General features: G+C 55.0%; 1 protein-coding gene across 2 annotated transcripts; it reads right to left on the bottom strand.

Annotated features, from left to right (window-relative positions):
* On the bottom strand, positions 1-27,859 carry TARS2 (threonyl-tRNA synthetase 2, mitochondrial). Of its 2 annotated transcripts, XM_074938233.1 has the most exons (18): positions 27,686-27,859; positions 26,732-26,922; positions 25,758-25,881; positions 21,690-21,811; positions 19,446-19,563; positions 18,137-18,201; positions 16,850-16,928; positions 16,103-16,249; positions 15,541-15,639; positions 13,312-13,478; positions 12,324-12,486; positions 12,026-12,163; positions 10,954-11,031; positions 9,737-9,837; positions 6,628-6,732; positions 6,028-6,100; positions 5,838-5,952; positions 1-684 (listed from the first exon to the last, which is right to left on the bottom strand). In XM_074938233.1, exons 1-18 carry the CDS (start codon positions 27,755-27,757, stop codon positions 536-538), a joined length of 2,106 nt encoding a protein of 701 aa, XP_074794334.1. In that variant the 5' UTR covers positions 27,758-27,859; the 3' UTR covers positions 1-535. The 2 variants fall into 2 exon arrangements, 1 of the variants encoding a protein (XP_074794334.1); XR_012636168.1 differs by lacking the exon at positions 1-684 and having other exon boundaries at positions 5,885-5,952; positions 6,628-6,817; positions 27,686-27,858.

The following is a 27,859-nucleotide window of genomic DNA, read 5'->3' as shown; positions in this document are numbered from 1 at the left end:
ACACATTTTAATCGGCCCAGTGTACCCGAGTCCACAAGAGTGAGGCTGAGTAAGTGACCGGAGCCAAGAGGCCGGGCCTGTACGTCCCAGGAACCATCTTCCTCTGGCCGGGGGGGAGGGAGGAGGGGGTCCAGCCCCTGCTACGCTACAGCATCAGTGTGCATTTCTTCTCCCCGTTTCACTGGCGGGGGGGAGGGGTGCCTCTCAGTAGCCGCCAGCCCCTAAAGCGGGTCCTGCCCTTGGTCTGTGGAGTGGATGCAGCTCCGGTAGATCGCAGGAGTGTGTAGGGTTTGCACCGATGCCATAGGAGAGCTGGAGAGCAGCTGGCGTAGCCTCCCTGTGGCACCGAACCCGTGGCAACGGCTAGGGCTAGTCACAGACGCCTGACACCCATTGGCAAGCCCAGCCCAATCCTACGGACCAGGCCACTGGCACCTGGCTTGTCTGCTCCATCACCGACTCGGACAGGCAGCCGCTCATCGCCGCCTGCTTCCCCCGGAGAGGCGAGCCCACGACACGCCCGGCAGGGACTGCCTCAGAACAGCTCCTCGGCGTTTCTGAGCCGGGCATCCCGCAGCTCCCGCAGCCTGAGCAGCACCTCCTGCAGGCCACGCTGCCCATGCTGCCTGGAGTCACGGGTGCGGACGTTCACGGTGCGGCTGGACAGCTCCTTCCTGCCAACCACTGCAAGAGAGACATGGCGAGGCTGACTACAAAGCAGGAGAACTGGGACTACCACTTCCTCCCCAGCCCAGCGCACCCCATGGGAAACTCCCCTGCATGCAAGGCTCCATGCAAGACCCTACAGTGGGGGGCGAGGGGCATCAAGGCACCCAGCGAGACCCAGCAAGGCCCTCAGCAGCATCAATCTCCCCCACAGGCAGAGATCAGGGGAGGGTAGGGACCCAGTCCCCCTATGCGTTGCTGAAGGGGGACAGGCCATCAGGTCTGCTCTGGCTCTGCTCCAGTGCCCACCAGGAAGCGAAGCAAGAGGGCTCTGGTCATCAGCCCAGGCTACGCGATGGAACGGTGCCCAGGGAGAGCCGTGCTGCAGCCTGCCCATGAGTATAAGGAATGGGGGTGGGTGCATTCAAAGGCCATCAATTATGTCTCCTGTTGCCCCCACCCCGGGCCAGCAGCTGTAGTGGAGAGGCCAAGACTGACCCCCGCCCTAGAGGGGGTCCCTGCAGGGCAGGGCTGAGATATGTGGACAGGACAGCGGGGGTGGGGGGGGGAGGGGAGGGAGACAGACAATCGCTGCACCCCACTGGTGGCCAGAGGATCCCAAGCACCAGGGCTGTCATGGTAGCACTTTCGGGAGCTGGGAGCCAATCCAGCCCCGGGGGAAGCAGCTGCAGTTCCCAGGCAGGGCAATGGGAGGCATCCCACTCTCCCCAGGGCTGCAGCCAGGCAGATGCACATAAAGCCACTTCTCACGGTAGGCCGAGTGAGATGCAGCGAGGTCCTTGTTGCTTTGGCCGCTGCTAATCAGCCCGTGGCAAATGGAGGAAGCGGTGAGCTGAGCCAGCGTTACCTGGAGCTCATCTCCAGACCCAGAGCAGCCGAAGCGACAAGGGAGCCCGGCGCGTTATCTCCTCCCGCCAGGTTCTGCGGAAGGCTGCAGCTGCCGAGTTCGGTGTTCCCAGGAGAAGCCTGGGTTTCCTGGACTCAAGTGCAACCCGAGCCCAGGCCCTGGCAGGATGAGGTGGGACACGGAGCTGTTTGCGTTTGTTTAGACAGCGAGAGGGATACTGAGTTCTGAGGAAGAGTCACCCCCTGTCTCCTGACACAAATCCAGGGCTGGGAAAAGTCACCCCCATCCAAATGCACAAAGGGCTTTGAAATCCTAACTGAGCCCAGACACTGAGCTCAGCCTAACTTCCTCAAGACATCTGGCTAATGGAAGGGCTGAATCAAAAGCGTTTGGGACAAGAAGAGCCTGGCTGATCCTGGTCCACCACCAAGCCAGCATGGGGCCCTTTCCCACAGAGCATTTGCGAGGGCTTTTGTAACATGGCCCAGGCCACGCTGCTTTCGTCCCTGCCCTCGGGACCCTGTTCCACTGGCGACTAGCAGCATCCAAGAGGCCCTTTGCAAACCGGGGAGAGACCGCTCTGCCCTGGACAGCTTCCAGGCCAAGCCATTTTCCATCTCCTTCAGCCTCTTCTGTGGTCCCTCTCCTCTACCCCCGAGGCAGATCCTCGGTGCTAGGAGAGCCATGCACAGTCCAAAGGCAGAATTAAGCTCCCCTTTGCTCCCCTGACTCTGGGGCCGGTTGCAGGGCTCACTCAGCCTCCCTCCAGTTGCTAACACCCGGGGGGGGGGCGGGGCGCGAAGGTGGACGAGACCCCAACCAGAGATCCACACAGTGCATCCTAGCCATGCCCCCTCTCTTCTTGCCGCCTGGTGAATCCTCCTATCTGAGGGCGACTCTCCACAGGTTGCACCCCCTGGCTGTGCCGTGGCAAAGCCGCCCCAACCAGACAGCTTGGGCCTGAGGAGTTTCTACCTTTCAAGCATGAGTGGAGCTGGACAGAGTTAGCCGAGTCACTACCACGGGGACAGGGGAGGCAGAGCGGTCTATTTTTAATGGGACTGCGACAGTCACAAGCAGCGCAACCGACTCTGACTAAGCAAAAGGTTCCCCATTTTTCTTGGTCCTTCGGGGCCGGGACTGTGCATCTGGGTCCATTCAGAGCAAAGGCCTGGATCTTAAACACCCCCACCCCCGCAGATATCTGCAACCCAAGCACTGCAGCCTTGACGGAGTGAAACTGACTAGAAACCAAAGGAAACCTGCCCTGTCAGCCTGTCTCGTCCCAGCTGAGTGAAGGGCAATGGGGAAACCGGCAGTATCGGGAGTGAACTAGATGGAGACGAAGATTTAAAAAGCCACCTGAAGGCTTTGGACACGCAGCTCCCATTGGTTGGGTGTTCAAACCCCTTAGACAGCTCAGACAACAACCACCTAAAGGTCCTTGGGGTTGGAGTCGAATTGGCCTAGTGGAGAGAGCACAGGCCTCGGGGCAGCTCTACACTTAACACGCTGCACCAGCGTAGCTCGCGGCCGTAGCACTTCAGTGAAGACGCTCTAAGCGGACGGGACAGAGCTCTCCCGTCGGCACAGTTCACCCATCTCCACGAGAGGCGGTGGCTGTGTTAACGGGAGAAGCTCCCCACTGACATAGGCTGTCTACATGGAGGGCTAGGTGGGATAACTATGTCGCTATGGAGGGTGGATTTTTCACACCCCCGAGCGATGTACTTATACCAATATAGGCCTGTAGTGCAGACCAGCCCTCAGGAGAACTGGGCTCCAGCCCAGCTCTGCCACTGGCCTGTTGGGTGAACTTGGGCAAATCACTCCCCCCAACCGTGCCTCAGTTTTCCCATCTGTAAAACAGGCTAACGATACGGACGCCCTTTGTAAAGCACGTTGCACGCTCTCCAGATTATAAAAGCTAGGGATTATCATTAACCGGACACCGCCTCTTAAAACTTCCCAACCTCAATCCCTCCAGACCCTCACTATCTGAATTCCCCGGCTATTCAGAGTTACAGCCCGGGATGGGGCAGTCAGGACTCCTGGGTTCTGTGTTCTATTCTCATCTCTGCCAAACTCACTATAGGAGACAAATAGGTTAGATGAGCAGGGTGCGGAGAGCTGGAACTGGGTTTCCTGCCAGTGGTTTGGCCAGCTACCGGCCACCCCAGCCTGTGCCAAGCAAAGCATGCCAGCATCCCATATCTCGCCACAACCACTTCCACACATGCTAGGAGAGAGCTCCGTGTGCCCGCAGAGAACCGGATGAGTTAACGGCAGCTGGAACTCTGACAGCCGATCACTCACAGCTGAGCAAGGGAACAGGCCCTGAGGTACTTTACAGTCACTGACCACTGAGGTCACAGTGGGTTTGGGGTTCCACTTCATCTCCCCTCCCCCATCTCTTACACTTTCCTCCCTTGGGATCTCACACTCGATGCAGGCCAGTGGCCAGAGCATAAGGCTGGAGGCCAGACACTGTTGTCTCATACCCCTGGTTCCCCTATCCTCTCTTCTGTGGTCTTGGGCAAGTCCTACCCTCTCCCTGTAAGCAGCTATAGCCTCATCTTACAGGGCAGCAACGGTCTCATTCGTCTACGCAGCGCATGAGTTAGAGCAGCCTCAGGGTCACGGCTTGTAGGCCCTACCGTAATACACCTAGTTCAAGGTCACTATTAGTCACTTCACCTGTGCCTGTTGGTGCCAGAGTAACAGACTGGGGCCGAAAGAGCGGAGAGGGGTTGGACGAGCAGGGAAGGGCTGGAGAATCCAGCCAGCAGGGGAAGGGCATAGACGTGTATTATAGATGTGAAGCATTCATTTAGAAATGGAAGAGATCACACAGAGCTAACGAGGCGTGTTCCTGACACCCATGGGATGAGTGCTTCCCAAACTCGTCTCAGCACAGACTGGCCAAGAGGGTCCCAATATCTCCTCTGTATCCGGGTTCATTTTAACCCCAGCTTCCTAGGCTCCACACAATGGCAGGGAACAATAATCCTTCAAGCGATTTACATGGGGAGAGTGGAAGGATCTGGGGTGGCAGCTGCCATGGCGACAGCAGATTTGGGAGGAAAGGCCTGTAACCAGGTGACACCGGAGAGCCAGGCACAATAACTGAACCTAAACTAAGCAGCGTGTTCACTGGCTGAAGGCAGAGCCAGCCTGGCCAGCTTCCCTAAGCACCGTGTGCCATTCCACACACTGCAAGCCCCAGTACAGCAGGAATGGAAGGGTGGCCAACACATTGGGCTGGGATTCAGGAGAGCGGGGTTCAAATCCTGGCTCTGCCATAGACACTCCTAAACTCTCCAGGCCTCAGTTTATAAAAATGTGAAAAATAATCCTTCCTTTATCTAGTAAGGCCATGAGCTCTTTGGGGCAGGGACTGTCTCTAGCCCTATGTGCAGCGCCCAGCATGGTGGGATCTTGATCTGAGTTCAAGCAGCCTAAGGGTTGCTCTGAGTTGGGGCCTCGCCTGCACTACCATAATACACCTAGTCCAAGGTCTGCGGTAGATCCTATAACTCACTCCCCCTGTGCTAGCTGTTGCCTCTGTGGAACTAGGGGGAAGTTGGCTTAGTAGCCTTTGCTTCCGTCCCCACTCCCCAAGGGATGTTGAGGGGGACAAGGAAAGGACCCTCAGGGGCAGAGTACAGCCTGCCCCTTTCCCCACAGCTCCCTACGAGGGCAGGGCCGCGCACCTACAGCCCTTACAGCCTGTGCGCCAGGCCCTCCCTCTGCTCTCCAGCGAAGTCGACGTACCCAGCCGGGGGAGACGCCACGGACGAGAGAAGCCAGCCAGGAGCGGTGACTCCTCTGATGGATTCGCCAGGGGGCTGATGGGAGGGGAAGGATGAGTGCGCCGCGGCCCCAGTCTCGACCTCCTCCAGCCCAGATCCTGGATGCACGAGAGTGCATTCTGGGGGAGTGTGAGTGACAGATGTTGCCATGGAGACAGCTGCATCCCCCTCCAGTGCCCAAGAGGGAGGGGGAACCTGCGCACGAGAGCCCCTCACCCCGGCTCAAACAGGCGACAGTGGGAGGGGCACCCTCTGGCCCAGTGGTCCCAGTCCTGCTGTTAGGAGCAGTGCATTAGCAAGAGGGCTGATGAGGGACAGAAATCATCTCCTGTAACGGCCACCTGTTGCATCAGACAACGGGTGTTCAGGGGAAGCGTGGTCTCGTTTTCCTACGCCCCAAGCATGGCTGTCTGGCTGTGGCCGGGCGTGCCTCCAGGGACAGGTGGGACGTGGTTATTTTGGGAAGCCCTGGCTCACACCCTCGCTCTTACCCAGCTGGAAGTTGTACTGAGCCAGCTGAGCCTTCCGGATTTTCCGGTTCAGCGTGGCACTCCAGTCGGCATCGACGTCCGCCATGAACCCTGCCTGGTGGAACGTCTCGCGGACCTGAGACACAGACAGACACGCGTCAGAGATCCCAGCCACGGACAGCGCAGGCCGGGCCTGTCTCTCGCCACTCACCTCACGGGCATAAACCTCTGTGTCGGGTCCGACCGGGATCACCATGACTTGGAACGGGGACAGCCACAGAGGCCTGCAAAGCGAGGGAGAGGCTGAGTTCCCTTCGCTTCGTTACACAAGAGCCCTCTCCTCCCCACCCCCTGGCGTTTCAGTGCTGGGCATTCCCCCTCCCCCGAGCTTTGTCCGTCTTCCGGGCCAATGCAGGATGGGTCACTAATGCACCGGCAGCCCCGGCCAGCTTGTCTGCAGGGACTAAGCCCAACTCCAGTGCATCTAAGCGCACAGGCCACGAATGCTTAAGCAACTTGCCCGATGTCACATGGAGCTGGGAGCAGAACCTAGGACTCCAGCCCCCTGCTCTGTGTACAAGACCATGCTGCATCCCAGAGGGCGAGCCCTGGGCATCTGGCTACCTGGCGTCTCATCCTGACTCCTCACTGCAGTCTCTTAACAGTAAATGCCCACCCAGAACCACGCTTCCGCCGACTGCCCCCCGGCGGGTCTTCACTGGACAGTCGTAGCAGAAGGGGACACCTGGGAAGGAACCGTAGGGCGAGGGATTCCCGATGCAGGGTTAGGAGCTAGCACAACTGTCCTCACCACTTCCGGCTGTAGTTCTCAGCCAGGACGGCCAGCATCCTCTCCACAGAGCCCAGCACCGCCCGGTGGATCATCACTGGCCTCTCGGACGTGCTGCCATCTTTGCTGTGGGTGAAAAGGATCATGGGAAGCGGTCAACGGGCACTGAAGGTACAGAGCGATGAGCACGCCCCTTCCCCATGCTCCTGTCCTGGGGTTTGACGTGACACACAAAAGGAGAGAAGGAAGTAAGAGTTTTGGGGCTGACCCTGCCTGCAATGTGTTTACATTAGATGGAGATACCACTCGAAGTTGCTATAGCAACAAAGTGGCTCCAGAAGCAGAGGGGACAGTAACCTCATAAGCCACTCCTGGGGTTTTTGCAGGCACAGTTCCCGTTGACGTGAGCAGGAGCTGTGCCTGTAAACACTCCAAAGGGCATGGAAACGTGAGATCACCCGCTTGCCCACCGCGGAAATGCAGCCACCTCTAGGGCGAGACCGTTGCACCACAATTTGCCATATATCGTTTTGTCCTTCATTCGAAAGAGGAAGTGAATTAATTTCCAGCTAATGTGAAACGAAGTTCTCAGGCAGGTCTAATGCGTCAGCTTTTCTGGGACGTGGCCAGAAGACCAGGGTTAACGCTTCAGCTCTTGCGAAATGTACCAGGTGCAGTCAGATCTTCAGTTAAGGGCTCACGGTTTCTGGGGTGGGATTCTCCTAAATTCCCAATGCTGGCTGAGCTCTGCTCCTGGGGCCATCAGCAGGAATTTTGTCACTAACATCAACAGGAGCAGGGTGAGGCCAACACTGAGTGCTTATGAAAACGCCACGGCCCGATTTCCCCTCTCTGCTAACTACCCCTGACGTGTTCCCCTCTTCAGTTTGGAAGGGCCTGGAATTGCAGGAAGAGAAAACCGATATTTATAGGGTGCTTTTCACCACAAGGATCCCACAGCACCGTATCCACTTGGCTTTATATACCTACGGTGCACCATACAGGGATCGCTTCATGCGCCACTGAAATGCGGTCATCTCTGGGGCGGGACACGACAGCTGTTGAACAGCGCATGGCAACAGAACGTTAAGATGGGAAATGAAGACAGAATGGGGACAAAACTAGCTGGGAATAAAGTGAAGCTGGAAATGAGAGGAAGGTTTCTGACCTTCAGAGGAGGGAGGGACTGGACCAGTCTCCCACAAGAGGCAGGAACAGGGGGGACAAAGGACTTAACTAGTTGGAAGCTAGAGCTTGATCTGTTCGTGAATGGGGTGATAGGAGGGGGTTGCCTGCAACAGCAGGGGAATGGATTTAATGACCCAGAAGGTGCCTTCCAGTCCTAGGTTTCTAAGAACAACAAAACCAGATGAAAATGCAGAGGGGATTCAGAATGTATCTTCTATTGGCAAGATTTGGCCAGGACTAGGGTTGTATCATCCACTGGTGGTTATTAAAACTCTCAGGTTGGATGCGCTGAAGGGGGCTCAGGGAGACTGGGAACCCAACAAATATCTTCTCATCTCCTTTAGGCTCCTGGGAAATCCAAAGTTCATTGCGTGTTTTGCTAACATTACGGCCGGTATCTTGGCTGACACACCAGGGACTGAACTAGGACCTCTGGATGTTCAGAAAGCCTTTGACAGAGTCCCTCACCAAAGGCTCTGATGCAAAGTAAGTACCCATGAGAGAAGGGGGAAGGGTTCTCTCATGGATCAGTAAATGGTTAAAAATTAGGAAACAAAGGGCAGGAATAAAGGGCCAGTTTTTACAGTGGAGAGAAATAAATAGTGGGGTCCCTCAGGGATCTGTACTGGGACCAGTCCTATTCAACTTATTCATAAATGATCTGGAAGAAGGGTGGCAACATTTGCAGACTATACAAAAGAACTTAAGATAGGCAAGTCCAAAGCAGACTGAAGATTTACAAAGGATCTCACAAACCTGGGCGACAAAACAGCAGATGAAATTCAAATGTTGATAAATGCAAAGTAATGCACATTGGGAAACATAATCCCAACTCTACATACAAACTGATAGTGTCTAAATTAACTGTCACCACTCAAGAAAGATCTTGGAGTCATTGTGGTTAGTTTTCTGAAAATATCCACTCCATGTGCAGCAGTCAAGAAAGACTGAGAATGTTCATCTTAGAAAAGAGACGACTAAGGGGGGATATGATAGAGGTCTATAAAATCATGACTGGTGTGGAGAAAGTGAATAAGGAAGTGTTATTTACTCCTTCTCCTAACACAGGAACTAGGGGTCATCAAATGAAATTAACAGGCAGCAGGTTTAAAACAAACAAAAGGAAGTATTCCTTCATACAACGCACAATCAACCTGGGGAAGTCATGGCCAGGGGATGTTGTGAAGGCCAAAAGTATGTAAGAACTAGATAAGTTCCTGGAGGCTAGGTCCACCAATGGCTATTAGCCAAGATGGTCACAGACGCAACCCTAGGCTCTGGGTGTCCCTAAACCTCTGACTGCAGGAAGCTAGGACAGGATAACAGCAGATGGATCACTCAATAATTGCCCTGTTCTTTTCATTCCTTCTGAAGCACCTGGCACTGGCTGCTGTCAGAAGACAGGACACTGGGCCGGATGGACCATTGGTCTGACCCAGTATGGCCGTTCTTATGTTCTTAAAAGCATGAGCTGCTTGAGCTGACAAACCAAGGCACCCCAGACTCATATCCTCTAGGGATCAGGCACCGAGGGGGAGCTGTAACACACCTTCCCCACTGGGCTACATCAAGACCCCAACCCTTTCAAAAGCTACCCCACCCCATGATCTTAACTGGCCAGGATGTTGGGTTTAAGGGCTAGTCTACACAACACTTAGCTTGTGGCAAACTGGGAGCATAAATCTACCTTGGGCTAGTCCGCTGTGCGCTAAGCGTCCGTGCAGCCCCGCTACTGTGCACGATGGAGTTTCCTACTGTGCTTTGACATACCCTGCTTGGAAAGGCGGATAGGTCAAAGCGCACTAGGAAACTTTTTAGTGCATGGCGGCACCGTATACACGGACAGCTAGCGAGCAGCAGGCTAGCACTGGGTAGGTTTACACACCAGCTCGCTGCACACGAACTGTTTGTATAGACAAGCATCCCATAGATCTTGCTATACCTGATGTATGTCAGGTCGAACCTCATGGGCATTTGGAAGTCCAGCTGAATGGTGGCGCATTGATGGTATCGGCCCAGGGCGTCCTTGATCTGAATGTCGATCTGAAACAGCACGTGGACGTGGGTGAGTCACCTATTTCCCAACAGATTCAGAGTTTTGGTTCCTGAAGGAACCTTGCATAGTGGGGACAGCACTTTAAACAGAACCCTGTCTCCATGGCGATACAACTCCGCTTATCAGTGCAGGAAAAAGGTCATTACACTTTATCCCCTCCATGCTATTTATGGCTATAGCCGCAGCAATGATCTGGGGGGGGGGGGGGGGGAACGGACGGACTCTCTTGACCAGCAGGGATAAGCCTAGACAAAAACCCCAGGTAACAGTCTCAGCTCCAGCTGCCGATTAAGTCCCAGGAAACACCGAGCACATGGCTGACCATTTGTTAGGACACCTGTACCCTGCGACACTAGACATTCGAGAGCCATGTTTGCAAAGATTCATGGGGCCCAATCCTGCAGCTCCTTGCACATTCCATAGATAACTACTCCCGTGAGTAGACCCAGCCCAAAGGCCCAACAGATTCCTGCACAGGTGAGTTACCCGGACAGCTCACAAGTTAATCACACCAATCGCATGAGTAAAGTTACTCACGTGTGTCAGTGTTTTGCAGGACCAAGCCCTTAGTCATCCCTGATTAAATCCCACACAATTTGCTGATCCTTTAAAACTGGGGGTGGGAGGTGATACGCATAAACAAGATAGGGTCCAATTCCAGGCCCTCCATTAGCTTCTACTAATTTGAGCTGTTTTGTAAATTAATCAAAATTAGAGCCCGTCTGTTTTAAGACACGCATGCAGCTTCATAAAACAATTGTGCCAGGCTAGTCCCAGTGCTTTCCATCCCCAGATCTCTGTGCCTCACAACGGAGGGCAAGGATCACCAATGCTTTAGCTCAACCGCAAGCGTTGGGGTTGATGCAGGAATCGCTGGGCGAGTTCTCTGGCCTGTGCTAGGCAGGAAGTCAGACTAGAGAATCAAAATGGCCCCTCCTGCTCTTCACATCCAAATCATTACTCTCGTGCTGTAAGTGGGGAAACTGAGGCAGAAAGCAGGGACACGACTCACCCAAGAAGGCAAAGCAAGTTGGTGACAGGCTCGGGACCCACGCTCGGGACCCTGGCTCCAACCACGGATGGTGGATCGAGCGATCACTAACCTTTGGCCCATAAAATGCTCCGTCGCCTGGACTGAGCTCCCAAGGCTGCCCAAAATCATTGAGGCTTTTCTCCAGTTGCTGGAAGACAAAGGCGTTAGATCAGTAGATGCCTTTTGCCCCAGGTCGCTCCTGGATACATGGTCACTGCCAGCTAGTCACAGGGTTGATTCAATATTGAAAGTCACTGCAGGAGACAAGAAGCCACCAGCATCTACCCTGCCAACCAGCTGTGACCGCCACGTGAGCAGCATCTTCTGCACGGTAAATGGACCCTGCCTCGGTGGATGATGCTGTAGCAGACGGGTCTATTCAATGCTGCTGCACTACGAGAGGTGGCATGCGGACCCAACCACAAGGGTCTGTGCCAGGCAACTCCCCCAAGTGCTGCTCTGTGCCACAGAAAACAGCTGTCAAATCACGCAGACCCAATCACATCAGCCTCTCGCCACCTGCAACAGCCACCACCATGGTGCACCAGCAACCTGGGGAGGGGAAGCAAACACCACGGGCAAAGCCATTTGTTACAGCAGTGCTTAGAGATTCCAACTGAAATCAGGGCCCCTGCTGCGCCGGGCATAGCACAGGCCCTGGCTGAGATATGGGCCCCGTCATGCCAGATGCCTAGCCAAGCCCAGGGCCCCCACCGTGCCAGGCGCGATGCTGACCCAGAGCAAGAGAGTCTCTATTTAAAATGTAAATAGCCCAGGCAGACAAAGGAAGTGCTGTTATCCCCATTTTACATACAAAGGGGAAACTGAGGCACAGAGATGCCGTAACTTGCCCAAGGTCACAAGGGAAAGTCAGTCGCAGAGCTGGGAATTGAGCCCAGGTCTCCTGAACCCCAGTCCAGAGTCTTAACCACAAGACCGCCCTTCTGCTTAGCACTTAGTTCAGAGTGCCAGAATGCAGGCTGGAATTTCACCAGGACACTCGGGCTCTAAAACCCAGAGCAAGGGGTGGACAGCGATTGACCCCGCTCAGCGTGGGACACCCATGTCTCAGGGTGTGGGAAGTGCACGGGGCAGCGCTAGACACATGCTGCGTTCACTGGAAAGGGGGTCGTGTTTCCCACCTGCTCAGCCTGCTCCCACACATGAGCGTCCCCCATGAACCCTTCCGGGCGCGTGGAGAGGTAGAAGCGGAAGGAGAAGCCGAAGACAGAGTACACGGCCTGCAGGAAATCCAGGCATCCGCCGATCTCGCCTTCCAGCTGGGAAAGGAACACACCACACAAGGAGCTTGGCGGGATGGAGGGCAGTGCCCATCCCCAAGGAGATGGCAATCCCAGGATGCCACTTGAGGGCATGTAGGGAAGGATGGTTTGATAATTACCGCCCCCCCCCTTGGGGTACCCGGCTCCACACACTCACCTGGCCCAGGGTGCAGAAGATGTGAGCGTCGTCCTGCTGGAAACGCCGCACCCGGGTCAGGCCGGTCAGGGTCCCCGAGGACTCGTTCCGGTGCAGCACCCCGAAGTCGGCCAGGCGGAGGGGCAGCTCCCGCCAGGAGCGGGGCCGGTGAGCGAACATCAGGCTGGTGGGGCAGAATGATGGAAGGAGGGAAATCAGAGCCCACCCCAGCCCCGCTGAGAAGTGCATCGAGGACTCTCTAACAGGGAAGGGAGCTGCTGGACTGCCCTCGATCTAGCCCCTGCAGCTGCTTCTCTGGCAGGAGAGCCAGGACCCCAGTGGGAAGAGGGTCCCTCCCACCCAGCAGCCAGTCAGCGGCCTCAGAGGGGAGAGAGCTGCCAGGGCTACACGGGACACCACCACTGGACACCTCCGTGGTGGTGTCCCGTGTAGCCCTGGCAGTCTGGATGAAGAGGCCAAGGCCTACACGTGCTATGGAGACAGAGCTGCAAGAGGGGTCCCTCCTGGTGCTGCCCACGCTGAACAGGGGCTCTTGGGCATCAGTGTGACTCCAAACTGGATCTCTGGTCTAGACCCCAGGGCTAGCAGGCTGCGGATTTATTTGAAATACATGTTTTTAAGAAGTATCACCACCTCCCACTCCCATCCGAATGGCGTTATGATTTTGTGCCTGAGATTTTAACCATAGGCAACTATTTTACAGTGCTAAGCAAAAACCCAGGACAATCCCCAGTCAGCCCCGCTCTACCCATTAGACCCTACTCCCCTCCCAGAGCTGGGAATAGAACCCAGGAGTCCTGACTCCCAGCACCCCCCCGCTCTACCCACTAGACTCCTCCTCCCCTCCCCTCCCAGAGCTGGGAATAGAACCCAGGAGTCCTGACTCCCAGCACTCCCGCCCCGCTCTACCCACTAGACTCCACTCCCCTTCCAGAGCTGGGAATAGTCGAACAGCCAGCCTGCAGCAGATCTTGGGTGCCTCGCTCACCAGTGACCAGGGCAGTTCATTGGCTTGAGGGCGAAGGTCTCGTTCTCGACCGGGAAGCAGAACATGTGGTCGCTGTAGTGCTGCCAGTGGCCAGACAGCTCCCACAGCTTGGCATTATAGATGTTAGGGGTGACCACCTCCGAGAACCCACGTTTCCGATACTCGCTCTGCAGCGGGGACAGAAAACACAGACCTGAAAGACACTGGGCCCTTTACAGTGAGAATGCTACTTAGCAACGACACAGGGCTTCACATCTTCCAAGCACGGCCCTCACTCACAGCCCCATCCTCCTTTCCTGGGGGAAACTAAGGTAGAGAAGTAGAAATGACTTGCCTAAGGGTCACAGAGAATGATGGTGGGAGAAGTGGGATTACAATAAATGATTACTTACTTTGGTTCTTTGGGGTGTGTGTATGTATATAGAGAAAGAGAGCGAGTGCGAGCGAGAGAGAGACAGACAGACAGACACACATTCCACCCTTGGTACACATATACCCAGTGCACTCCAGTTCAGATTTGTTCAGCCAGCAGTGTCTTTTGGGGGCTGTGCCTGTAGCCCAAATGTTCTCATGCTTCCAACTGAGGACATGGAGGGGACCCCAACCACCGCTTAGGTATCCTTTGCTAATACAGAATCCATCTGAAAGCAGACTCCATAGTAGTGGGGAAGGATCGTGGAGTACACACGGACAACACATCTCCAAGTACCACAGTTACAGTAAGGTAAGAACTGTTGCAGCTTCAGTTGCTTGTGCGCGCACACACACACACACCCCATTTTTGCTGACTCACAATCAACGTCCTCGATCACAGTAGTCCACCTACGCAGTGGCTGTACGGCAGCCCGAGGAAAAAGCATCGATCTTGATTCTTGCCCTACGTTGTAATGCCAGATCAGCACAAGCACAGAAGCCCAGGTAGCTGCCCTACATATCTCCAGTCCAGGAACATTTCCCAAAGAAGCACCAGACATTTTGTGTGCTCCCGGAGAGCGAGCTGTTGCACTCACTGGATAATTCATAGCACAGCGGGATACAAGCAAAGATCCAGCTAGAAAGTCTCCATGCGGAAATGGCCTGACTTTCCACCCCGTCCCCATAAGCTACGAACAGCCTCGAGGATACCCTAAAAGACTCGGTTCTATGTATGCAGGAGAAGAGCATCCTGGGAACATCTAAGGTGTAGGAGCTCAGCCTTACCTACGAGTCCCCCAGGAACTTGTGGCTTCTGCTCACAGCCCCAGTCCAATGGGCTAGATTGCACAGCCTCTTGGGAACTCCTCGCTCACGCCAGGAGCTGGTGTGTCCTGTGAGGGGATGTCTATGCACCTGTCTGTATCCCACGGGTTCCCCACTGGGGAGCGGAGTTTGCTCATAGTTTTATTGGGAGCCATGTCCCCCGCTTTTTCTTTGTGGCTAGGTAGGGAAGGAGAGGAAGGGTGGCCCAGGGGTTAGGGCACCAGCCTTGGAAATGGGAAACCTGGGGTTCAATTTCTGCTCTGCCACCAACTCCTGGTGTGACCACGGACAAGGCACTTAGCCTCTCTGTGCCTCAGTTTCCCCATCTGTACAATGGAATAATAGCACTGCCCTGCCTCACAGGGATGGATGACGATAAATACATTAACTGGTCTACAGTGCTCAGACACTACAGTGCTGGTGCTAGATAAGGACCTATGATAGACAGGCCCAATGTTTTTTTCCAGCATGTTTTTTCCAGATGGGAGCAGGGTGCGGACACCCCTAGGAAGCCTGTGCAACTGGGACCCAGAGACAGACGCCTCCAAGATAACGTATGAACCTACCTCACTGCGAATTGGAGACCCAACCTCACCCAGCTAGGTAGGGGCAGCCACACTCCTGGCGGGCCTCTAGCACAGTTCCCTGACCCGTGTGGCTCGGGCCATGCACTCCTCCCTCTCCCCAAGGAAATCTATAGCAGAGCCAGGTTAAAACACCTTTGGTCGTGCTGATCAGGGAGCCAGTGCTGGAGCGACACATACGACAACTGTGTTGGGACCTGGTGGTGAGAGTCTGCTCCCAGAGCCTGGGCTAATGGTCACAGCTGCACTGAGGTGTTTGGGACAGGAAGATCTACAGGACATCACACGGAGAAGGAATCACAGCACCACAGAAATGCAGGGCTGGAAGGGACCTCGCACAGTCACCACGTCCAACCCCTGCGCCGAGGCATGACCAAGCGAACCCCGACGCGACGGCTGCCCGTACCTTGATGAAGTCTATCAGGGTGTTGTAGATGTGAGTTCCTCTAGGCAGGAAAAAGCAGCTTCCAGGACTCAGCTCATGGAAGAAAAACAATTCCTGCTCCTGGGGAGGAAATAAGAGAAGGTCCCCTGGACACCGCTCCGAGGAGACAGAGTGTCTATGCACGATGACCCCCTACATGGGGGCTGGACCCAGGGTCCTAAGGGCTAAGCCCGGCAGCTGGAATCAGCAGCAGGTTCAGAAGCCTCTTCTGGGACCCATAAGATGGAGACAGAGATGCGGACTTTGTTAAGGCAGGAGAGATATGGCACGGCAACGGAAGACAACGGCTTGCCCGTGCCCAAGCTCCGAAGGGAGCTGGGTCTTGCAGGGCACCTCTCCTACCCAAGGGGCCTCCAATCAGCAGGGCAGGTACTGATGGCTCCAGGCCTTCGTCTCCAACACTTCCATGCCCTTTATCCCTTCCCTGATCAGAACTGGGGACAGTTAAGCCAGTGGGTTGGGCTGTACAGACACAGACGTTGCTGCAACGACCCTGCCCGTGGGTGATCACGCCGGCTCCTACCTTGCCAATCCTCCGGTGGTCCCGGCTAGCTGCCTCCTCCTGGAGCTGCTCCCACTCCTCCAGCCGTACGGGGCTGGGGAAGGAGATCCCGTACACCCGCTGCAGAGACTCCAGAGCAGGGTCTCCTTTCCAGAAGGCGGAGGAGCTCTGTTGAGAAGTGGGAAAGAGAGCTAACACCACACGAAGGTGTTGAAGGAAGAGAGGGCTGAGCTCCACACTGACTGGGACAGGGTAATCTGGGATCAACACACAGTTCTACTGCCTATTCCTCCAACAGAAAGGCAAAAGCTTATGCTTCTCTCGGAACAGCATGGTCCAGTGGTTAGGGCTGGGAGTCAGGACTCCTGGGTTAGGTGCTATGGTGATGGACTTGGTATAAAACACCAGGTGCCAGAGTCAGGAAGAGAACCTGAAACGGACTCACTGGGCGACCTTGGGCAGCTACGCCCCTGCTCTGTGCCTCGATTTCCCCACCTGTAAAACAGGGATGGTACTTACTCCTTTTCTAAAGCACTTGAAGATCCTCTGACAAAACACAGCTAGTGTTCAGTGCAAAGCAAGATCATATCAGGCATTGCATATCAAAGGGCTCCACCCTCCTGCTGGGATTTTTACAGCTGGGGGAAAAAGGAGGCACTGACTACCCTAAATTCATGCAGCTTGCCCAGGGGCAGAGCGATACCCCCAGCACGCCACGCTCCCTCCCACTGGTGCCAGCAGCTGAGCTTGGCTGGGGTTAGCACTGACCTTCAGGATCTTCAGCACTTGGATCTTCCCCGTGTGCCTGATGTGGGGACCTTGGCAAAGGTCGATTAACCCCCCGCACCTGGGGAAAGGAAAGGAGACAGGGGTTCAGAGCACAGACAGAGACCCCGGAGCAAACGACAGGGGTCTAGGGGTGGGGTGAGAAATGCTGGGCTGGAATGAGAGAGCAGAGGGGGAAGTCAGAGGATGCCCCAAGTGGTCAGAAGGGGCCGATGACCTAGTGTGTTAGCTCCACTTGTACAGCACCTAGCACAACGGGGTCATGGTCCGTGCCTTGGGCTCTTCGGCACTCCTACAATGCAACCGGCTCACATGAAAGGCACTCGGGCGTCACCCCCATGGGTGCAGGATCAGAACCTGGGCCAACGTCTGCGAGTGGATTCACACCTACCGCTCCCACCCAGCTGTGTAATCGGGCACGAGGGCAGGATCAGGCCCTTAGCATTTCGTGCCCGTTCTGGCACACTCCCTCCCATCATGGCACCCGGACCCACAGCCCAGCCCACAGAGGCGGGGCCTAAGCCCCCGCAACATTCTCACTTTCCAGCAGCGACGGTCCCCCCCGGCCCTGGCCCCTGCCTATGCCTTTCACGGGGAACGCCTGTAGCAGCCAGCGGTGAGTTTTTCCCAGCCACGCAGTGGGTACCAGGAAGTCACGGTGCCACCAGGTTGAGAGAGGCACATAGATCTGGGCCTGACCACAACTCAACTACAGAGAAGCATCAGGGCGTGGCCGTGCTTAAAGAGGGTGGAGCTGCGAAGGGTCACAGATGCAGCAGGGGAAAAGTAAGTGTTCAATGGAGCTGGGGGGCCGAGGGGCACCCGACAAGCGCCATCTCCCCTTTTCAGGGGGGGTTGGAAGTTGGTTTGTTAAGTTATGTTGGATAATCACTACTGGTGGCCAAGGACGGTAGGTGAACGTGACAAAACAATCCACCCTGGCTAGCGCCGCGGTGGAAGTACTGCTGCAGGGCAGCTCGTTCGAAACCCACCACCGGAAATCAGTGTAAAGAGTTCCGTGCACGAAAGCCTGACTGTGACCGTCGTGTAATCAGCGGACACACAGCATGGCCAGTTGTGTGTATGAAGTAGGATTCAGACAGACACACACTTTTTCCTGACCATGTTAAGCACCGGGGCACGGCCTGGGGGACAGGGCACTTTCGCCCCAGGACTGCGAGTCTGGAGGAACGGGGTCACAGATCTCGCCCTGCCCAGCACTCCTGGGTGCACCAGGGCAGTCGCACGGACTGCGGGGCCCTTGCTCACCTGTACACCGTAGCAGCCGGTGACGTCACTTTCGCCTCAATCACCTGCAGCTTAAACTTGTTGTACTGGGGAAAGGAAAAGAGGAGAGTGTAGGGCCAGCGATAATGATATAACCCACAGATAACTAGCAGCTAATCTACTCTGAGCCGTTGCTATTCATGTTCGTTATGACAGTGCCCAAGGGCCAAACAAGAATAGGGCCCTCTCGCACCAGGCACTGTACAGAGAGACTATCAGACAGCACCTGCCCCAAAGAGCTTCCAATCTAAATGCCACTTACAGAAGCCCACAATTCTAGCACACACATCCCTCCCGCCATCTCCCCCCAGCAACCTGCTGGGCCCATCAATGCAGCCAGCATGCTCCTGAGGACAGAGACTGGCTCTTCACTCGCTACGTGGTGTGCCAGGCAGGCATGCGGTGCTAGACATGGGAGTTAGAGGCAGGATGGCCCAGTGGTTAGAGTGCTAGCCTGGAACTCGGGATCACTTCCTCTGCCACAGACTCCCTGGGTGACCTCAGGCAAGTCACTTGTGGCCAGATTTTAAAGGTCTTTTTGGCTCCTAACTCCGGTTGATTTCAGTGGCAGTTAAGTGCCCAAATACCGTTAAAAATCTAGGCCTTAGTCTCCGTGCCTCAGTTTCCCCACCAGTAAAATGGGGATAGCATTGCCCTGGGTAGAGAAGATGGCGAGGTGCTCAGACACTGCAGTCCCAGGCAGGTTAGATATACAGATAACACCAGCTCTTGAAAGAGGGCGGGGCTGGTTGGATTGAGAAGGCTGGGGAAGATGACAGATGTACCCTGAGCTGAGTGGGTGCAGGCAGTAGAAAGGCAGGTTATTAGCCCCTGGCCAGCTCATAGGGCAGCTCTGGAAACCAAGCAAGCCTCCCTGTGTACCCCAGAGGCGAAAGACCTATCCCAGGGGACTAAGGATGGCACCTTCCTGGCCAGGCATTCACCAGGGCTTTGTGGAAGTGTGAATCATAGAATCTCAGGGTTGGAAGGGACCTCAGCAGATCATCTAGTCCAACCTCCTGCTCAAAGCAGGACCAATCCCCAATTTTTGCCCCAGATCCCTAAATGGCCCCCTCAAGGATTGTCTAGTCCCAAGTGATAAGAGGCTCCCATCACTTCTCACAGGGGCCGCTGGGACTCCTGCAGGACCTAGTCAGTGACATTATTTGCACAACTGTTTACTTGGCCCCAGGGTTCTGTGTTACTCCCACTTCTGCCCTGAAGCTGATCCTGAGGCCCTGGAGGGAGGGGGTTTCTGAGAGCAATGAAATATACAAACACTTCTGTCCACCTTAAATAGCTCCAGCAGGTCCTCTCGGGACACTTCCAGTCTCTCGAAGGGATGCTTCTCTCGGACGATGGACTTGCATGCCTCCTCCAAGGCTGGGAGCTCGCTACCCAGCACGGTTCTGCAGAGAGCGTGAGACATTATTAAAGCTCCGGTTACAGAAGAATTGAGCCAGGACTGCAGATCCCGGCAGGTGGCCAGCCTGAGCAAGCATCCTTAGCAATGCGTCTTCACCCCCATGTTTGCACCCATTCCCCATGCACTGCCAAGTCAACACTAACTGCTCCAGGAAAGGACCCAGGGACAAAGCTTGGCAAAGGCCAGACATTGGCATAACGGCCGGGGGCTCCAGGGAAGCAGAGGCAGGCACGGTGCTGCGGATGCAGCCTCGTGGTGCGGAGCATTTCATGCTAGTTTATCCCAGGATGCCACCTAGTGGAAGGGAAAACAAACAAGCCCACGTGACAACTGCAACTCAGTGTCAGAGTTTAAGGCCATATGGGACCATTAGATCTAGGGATGTAAATATTGTTTAAAAAAAGCACCCGTTTAAACTATTCAAATGATATTGGTTAACCGTTTAATCATTAACCAGTTCAGCCAGCAGAAGGGGGCGCAGAGCCGTCTGAAACCGGAGAAGCCTGGTTGCACGCGCGTGGTGTGTGCGCGTGAGGTCCCAGGAGCCAGGGCAGAGGCAGGGGGAGAGGGGGCAGGTGGGCGCGGGGGGGGAGAGGGGGCAGGTGGGGCGCACATGCAGCAGGCTCTTCTGCCCGGTCTCATGCTTCCCACCCCACTTTGGTCTGCAGTGCCCAGCGCAATGAGCCCACTGTGGGCAGCAGCCGCTGCCGAGCGCGGGGAAGGCAGCAGGGATTTGGGGGCCCATCAGCAACTGGAGCAGACTCGACTAAGGCAGGAGCATCCCGGCTGTGGCTCCCCCCTGCCTGGCTGGGGATGTGCTGCCTGGCACGCGTCCCAGCAGCGACCACCACCACCTCCCCCAGGTACCTGCTGCCAGGGGCAGCAGCCGCTGGAGGTGGGGGCAGCCGGGCAGCACCTGATTTAGCCAATCTGTTTTAAACGTGAACTGCAATATATTAACGGTAAGACTAGTACTCGTCCGTTAGCCGTTTAATACTTTCCATCTCTACTCAGATCACCTCGTCTGATCGGCACGGCACCAGCCAGAGAACCCACCCGCATGCCCCTGAACCGAGCCCGGCTCAAGCGTTTCAGTCCACAGGAGACTCAGCTGAGTCACAGGGAGAGAACAGAAGGGGCAGGTGCACCAGAGGCCCCTGCTATGGCAGGGAATGGATGAGGTGAGATCATGGGCGCTGACTTTTGGTGTTTGTCAGTGGGGGCCCCACACGGCCCTGCCCCCACTCCCCCAAGGCCCTGCCCCCACTCCCCCTCTCTCTGCTCCCCCCTCCTGGTGACTATCTAGCTCCTGCCCCCACCCCCTCACTCAAAGCAGCAGAGGAGGTTCCCCCTCCTCAGGGTAGGAAGGGTTGCGTAGTGGTTAAGGCACAGGCCTGGGGCTCAGGTGTTCTCGGTTTGATTCTCTGCTCTGCCACAGACTCCCTGCTTAGCCTCGGGAAAGTCACTTCACCTCTGGGTGCCCTAGATCCCACCTTCAAAATGGGGCTAATACTTCCCTGCCTCCTAGGCTAAATCCATTCATGGCTGTGTGGTGATAGGGGCAATGGAAGTATTCAAGTTTTGACATTCGCAGCATCTCCTGACAATGAGTTTCACAGATTGACTGTGCGTTGCATGAAGAAATACTTCCTTTTGTTTGTTTCCTATCAGCTCTAAGACACCTTAAGGTGTATTTCCGTAAATACAAATGTTATCACCTTTTTCCAATGGTGGTGTGCTTTCTTTTCCTATTAGGTTAATCAGTAATTAGAAATAAAGTCTTAAATATTGTTATCTATTTATACAGTGCATTTTATATTTCTCCAGCACAAATGAAAACACACTCCAGTTCAAGGTACTAAAGATGGAAAGATTAAAAACAAATTTAAAAATTGAACTTGCATTTACAAATGACTGATCTAAAATCCTGTTTTAGCTCTGGAAACAGTTCAGTTTTAAAATGTAATATAGAAATCCTGAGTATGTTTCTACAGCGACCCAACTGGATGATTCTTAACTGTGTCTTAATGAAAATACAATATGACGCTATCCGGATGCCAACAGGCCTTCTGCTGGGATACCCAGCTAGGCTTCCCCGGCCCCTCTTACCGGCCAGCCAGATACATGTCATAGAAGAAGCCACTTTCTGTGCTGGGCCCGTGACACAGCAGGGCTCCGTAGACTCGCTCTGCTGCTGCTCCAAGGACGTGGGCGCTGGAGTGCCAGAAAACCTGGGGAGGAAAGAGACCTGGGGTCACGTGGAAGGCCTGCCGCACCCCACACGGCTCCAGCCCATTGGGATCCCAGCTCCAGTGACGACTCAGAGTACTGGCTTAACGGAGACACCCTGCAGCCTCTCACATATGGGGTGCCTGCTTGTTCAGAGAGGGAGCCCAAGTCCCTCGTTAGCTGTCTTTAGGGGGCCTGCCTGTTCCCAGGAGGCAGTGCTATCTAGTGGATAGAGCACTAGACTGCAGACTGAAGACTCGTGGGCTCTATTCCCACCTCTACTGCTGTGTAATATTGGGAAAGTCACTTCAGGAGCTCTGTGCCTCAGTTTCCCCATCTGTAAAATGGGGACAAAGATACTGCTCACATTTGTAAAGCATTTTGAGAGCTAGGGACTATTATACTCATTATACACGCTGTTCCTTCTCCCTTTTGGCTAATTCCTTGCCCTTGTCCCTGGCCTGGCCGACTCCTGTCAACCAAAACTTGAGCGGCTAATTTTTCAGCCTTTTGCATCTGTGCTTTTGCCAGTGCAGTTTGTGTCAGGCAGATACCCAAGTGCAGGAGCCACTGGCTAGTCCAGCATCTCAATGACATGCATTGCAATTGCAGAGGATTAAGAGTGTAAGATGGTGGCCCAGCTGGGCCGCCGCTTCCCGCAGCTCCCATTGGTCGGGAACGGCGAACCGCGGCCACTGGGAGCTGCAAGCGGCCGAACCTGTGGACGCGGCAGGTAAACAAAGCGTCTCTCGGCCTGCCAGGAGCTTGCCCCGAACAAGCCGCAAACCAAGTTTGGGAACCACTGTTTTAGAGCATAGTCGGGAGAGATGCTTTTGCAAAGGACGGTTAAAAAGAACCCCGCTTCCTTCCCCTGGGGGTACGCAGAGGTCTTTCAGGAAGTACATCAACTCATCTTGATATTTACCTAGTTTTACAACACGCTACATAAAAAGCCCTAGCCAAGTCAGTACAAGCTAAAATTTCATACAATGACTTAAAGAAAAGGAGGACTTGTGGCACCTTAGAGACTAACAAATTTATTTGAGCATAAGCTTTCGTGAGCTACAGCTCACTTCATCGGATGCTGTAGCTCACGAAAGCTTATGCTCAAATAAATTGGTGAGTCTCTAAGGTGCCACAAGTCCTCCTTTTCTTTTTGCAAATACAGACTAACACGGCTGCTACTCTGATACAATGACTTGTTTATACCACTCTATATATTATGCACTGATATGGAAGGGCAGTATTTATATTTCAATTGATTTTATTTTATAATTACATGATAATGATGAAAGTCAGCAATTTGTCAGTAACTGTGTGATGTGACACTTTTGTATTTTTCGGTCTGATTTTGGAAGCAAATAGTTTTTAGGTGAGGTGAAACTTGGGGGTACACAAGACAAAGGAGACTCTTGAAAGGGGTACAGTAGGCTGGAAAGGTTGAGAACCATGGCACTAAAGGGACAGATTCTAGAAGCCACAGAAACGGCCCATATTATCCACTGTCCTGGCTCCCTTTTCCTACCACCAGAGGGCTCCTTCCCCACAACTGAATGCCAACTTAGCTACTTTGTCACTAGATTTAGCGACTTTTTGGTTTCCCTAGTGAGAAAATAAGTGTCAAAGTGACCAGTGACAAATGGAGCAACTTTTACTGCCAATTACAGGGACATTCAGAGGAAGACGTCACCAACATGTATAGTCACCAGCAGCTCGACAGTGTTAATAAAATCCATTCCGTGCTCTTCTTACTACGTTCTGCTGGACACCAAGTCAATGTCATTACATCGCAACTGAGCATGTCCTCGGAAGAAATCACATTGCAGGGCTGCTTGGGCTGAGATCACTATAATCGGCAGGCGAGGAAAAGAAGTTTGTGGAGGCTAATTAAATACGTCGCTAGGGCCAGGCGCCCTTTGGAGAGAGCAGCACATTAGCTGGGCTTGTTTTCACCCAAATGTTCTTTCTCGCTGCTCCGTAGTAAGTAGAACAGCCTGTGATGCAGGGAAAGATGGCTAATGAAGCGGGCAGGGCAGGGGAGGCAGGTTAGCCAGCGAGGAGAGCTGCACGGATGGAAGGTGGGGTGGGATGAGACAGGGCCATGTGTCCCAATGGGGCAGGGGGCACCGTGCCTCCAGGAACAAAGCCCTTACTACAGGATCAAAAGTGGAGTTAGCTTGATTTTGACTCCCCTTTACTCCTTCCCCCGGCTTGGCCTGGGGTTAGCTACCCAGCTGTTTTCAAAAATCGAACTCTGGGAGCGGGAGGAAGGGGTCCGGCTAGTGGATTTTTGATTTTAAATCTACTTTCTTGGCTCCCTGCAGTGCCGAGCTCAGCTCAGGCGAATGCCCTCCTCCCCCAGCTCTGAGTCCCCCCTTTCACTAACCTGTTGGCAGAAATCCAGGCTGGCAAGAAAGGTTGAGGCTGGGCTGAAATTCACGGACCTGGGCTGCAGTGCACAGAGCGCCCTTCCCAAAGGGCAGAGGGCCACTAGCTCACGTACAAACCTTAAGCCCTCTGCTGAATAGGCTTGGAGAGGGGCAGAGCATTTAATCAGGGCCAGGTGAGGTTCTACCATCACAGGCAGGCCCCCTTAAACGGGGGGAAATTGGACTCTCAATTTGACAAACAGCAAAGTCCGTACGGCTGGGGTTTGTAAATCCTCCTCCACTTCCCCTCTAGATCAAAATGTTGTAATTAAAAGCACAAAAAAACCCAAACACCCAACCCACCCACCCCCCGTTGCGATATCGTGGCGTAGGTTTATAAACGCAACACACATGATTAAAGGGGAAATATTCATTAGCCCCAAAGCAGAGGGTCCTTCCTACCAATCGGACACATTTGGCAGGTCATAACCCCAGCAGTGCTTAATTTGTGCAGGGGCTTGCCGGGACTAAGGGCAGCTGAGCCCTGGCACCTCTTTCATCACAAATTAAGTACTGGGCCACACCTAAACCTGCAAAATATCCTCACCCCACTGCAGCCCAGGTCGGCTGGGGTTGGTTAATTTCAGCCAAGCCTCGGCTTTTCTTGCCAGCCTGGATTTGTGCTGACCGGCTAGTGAAAGGGAGGACTCAGAGCTAGGGGGAGGAGGGCATTCGCCTCAGCTGAGCTCCGCACTGCAGGGAGCCAAGGAAGTAGATTTAAAATCAAAAATCCACTAGCCGGACCCCTTCCCCCTGCTCCCAAAGTTCAATTTCTGAGAACAGCTGGGTAGCTAACCCCAGGCCAAGCTAGGGGAAGGAGTAAAGGCGAGTCAAAATCAAGCTAACTCCACCTTTGATCCTATAGTAAGGGCTTCCTCCCTGGAGGCACAGTGCCCCCTGCCCCATTGGGACACGTGGCCCTGTCTCATCCCACCCCACCTTCCATCCGTGCAGCTCTCCTCGCTGGCTAACCTGCCTCGCCCGCCCAGCCCGCTTCATTAGCCATCTTTCCCGGCATCACAGGCTGTTCTACTTACTACAGAGCAGCGAGAAAGAACATTTGGGTGAAAACAAGCCCAGCTAATGTGCTGCTCTCTCCAAAGGGCGCCTGGCTTTAGCGACATATTTAATTAGCCTCCACGAACTTCTTTTCCTCACCCGGCCACTTATAGTGATCTCAGCCCAAGCAGCCCTGCAATGCGATTTCTTCCGAGGACATGCTCAGTTGAGACGTAATGACATTGACTTGGTGTCCAACAGAACGTACTAAGAAGAGCACGGAATGGATTTTATTAACATTATTGAGCTGCTTGTGAATGATTTTGTGACTATACTCGCCTGGGCATGCGCGCATGAGTGTGTATATTTAATTCTCTGTTGACTTCCCTGGATATTTTGTTTAGTGACATTTTTGACTCTTTTAAGCTCTTAAACAGCTACATTTAGCGACTTTTCAAGGTCTGTCTGGTGACTTCCTGCTATGTCCCAAGGGGACAACACTGCGCCAGATATCACTCACCGCCTGCCCCTCTGGAGAATCAAAGCCCAAGAATTCCAAGGTGGCGTTGCTTTCCAGGGGGCGATCCAGGTCGTACAGAGCCCCGTTCACCCTGGCGGCCACCGCACCCTCAGCCAGGCCCCGACTGGGAAGGAGAGAGGTAACAGAACACACTTCAATACAGGACACGTGACCGGCCAGTCAGTAGCTCACGAAAGCTTATGCTCTAATAAATTTGTTAATCTCTAAGGTGCCACAAGTCCTCCTTTTCTTTTTAGTGCTGGGGAAGGGACCCTGGAGCCAGGTCTCCGGCCCAATTACAGCCCAGGGTGAATACGGGTAACTGCGCAGAGAGTTCTCCCCCGGCACCCCCTGCCCTGAGCTAGAGGGATCATGTCTCCAAGACCCATTCACACCTGGACCCTCTCTGCTGAGGCCGCCAGGAAGAAGCCGGTTAGCGCCAGCTCCAAGGATGGGCTCTGCAGCCTGGACACCCGCCAGTTACAGCAGGCAAACCCACTTCTCGTCGAGCCCCTCCCCCTCAGCGAGGTGCTCTGCCCACGCCTAGTGAGGGCTGCTGGGGCAAAGGCTGCACACGAAGGCCCCCCAGCTTATGGGCCACCACTCGTGCTGTGCCCCAGGCGGGCCATGGGCAGCAGCGCATTGCACCTGGGCCCTCTGGTTTTAAAAGCACGAACCGCCTCTACAGCAGGAGCTCAAAGACCCAGCTCCGTTAGCCATGGTGTTGCAGGCTCCATGTGGGCCAGCCATCGCTAGAGGGGGACAGGGCCACACTGAGCAGGTGAGAGTTACAGGAACAAGGTTCGGGGTGTGTGGGGGGGGTTCAAAGGAGGGAGTCAGGTGCCCAGAGCCCAGCTGAGCGTAGCCAAACCGGACCCCTAGGGGCGATGGACTCAATGCAAACCCAGGGATTTAAAGGGTTTTGAAAGCAGACAACTGTTCATAGGGAGAAAACGTGCAATGGCACCCAGTACCCGATTTGTGACGCCACGTGATACGGCGTGGTTCTTAGGGACTCTCCTTCCACCTGTTGGCCATCGGGCAGGGAGATCTGGATTGGCCCACCTGCCTTCTGCGCCCGGTCTGCACATCGCTCGTCGTAGGCAGCCTTTAGCTTCTCGTACAAACAGAGCCGCTCAGCGAGGTGGGGTAAGAGAGCGCCTGTCTGGAAGAGAGCCACAGAGGGACTGGAGGAAGTTCACAATGGGAGTGGAGTCTAGTGGATAGAGGCTGGGCATTGGAGTCAGGACTCCTGGGTTCTCCCTTCCCAGCTCTGGCAAGGAAACGAGATAGAGGGGATAGAGCTGGAGGGGACTGGGAGTCTGGACTCCTGGGCTCCTCTCCCAGCTCCTGTTGGAGGAACAATGTTTAGTGGCGAGAGCAGGGTGTGCACTGAATCACAGAACTGGAAAGGATCTCGAGAGGTCATCTGGGCCAGTCCCCTACACTCACGGCAGGACTAAACATAGTGCTTTGGGAGGGGGGTGAGATGGACTGCAGGGCCGGGGCAGCCTGTACAGCTCCGAGCACCATGGGCCCCCAGCTCTGCTGGAGCCTCTTGGTGCCCTTGAGATACCACAGTCCCATAGGGGGCACCTGTGGGGCATCAGGGCTTCTGCAATGCAGAGCACCCTCCCAAGGGGACAACACGCTCACGGTTCACTGGCCCAGGCAACCCCCCTGCCAGCCCCGCCTGCGGGGGGGTCCCCGCAGCATAAAGCAGCTAAAAACACCCCAGCCAGCTCGGCCTAGCCCCGTGGAGCTCCCCGGGGCGGGGGCGCCTTCCCTGCCTGCCCCAGAGCCGAGTCCCCAGCCCGAGCCGCACTGCGAGCCCCCAAAGCCCGCGAAGGGCCAAAGCCAGGCGCAGCAGAGAGAAATGGGCCCGGGCGGCAGGGAGGTCGCACGCTGCAATGCGAAGCTGGACGGACCTTGTACCAGCGGCGGCTCCAGCCGGGGCCCTTCCCGGCCAGGATCCTCCCCCAGGGCGAGAGGAGCCGCATGGCCCCCGGCGCTCTGGGAGCTGAGCTGAGCTCGGCTCGGCTCGGCCCGGCCCGCCTGGGCGTCCCCCGCCGGGCTTCCTGCAGCAATAACCCCACCCCCCT

The sequence above is a fragment of the Natator depressus genome, chromosome 24, assembly GCF_965152275.1.
Source record: "Natator depressus isolate rNatDep1 chromosome 24, rNatDep2.hap1, whole genome shotgun sequence".
In the NCBI taxonomy this organism is placed as follows: Eukaryota; Metazoa; Chordata; order Testudines; family Cheloniidae; genus Natator; species Natator depressus.
The sequence above is the reverse complement of the archived record's forward strand: the minus strand, read 5'-3'. Positions and strand labels throughout refer to the sequence as shown.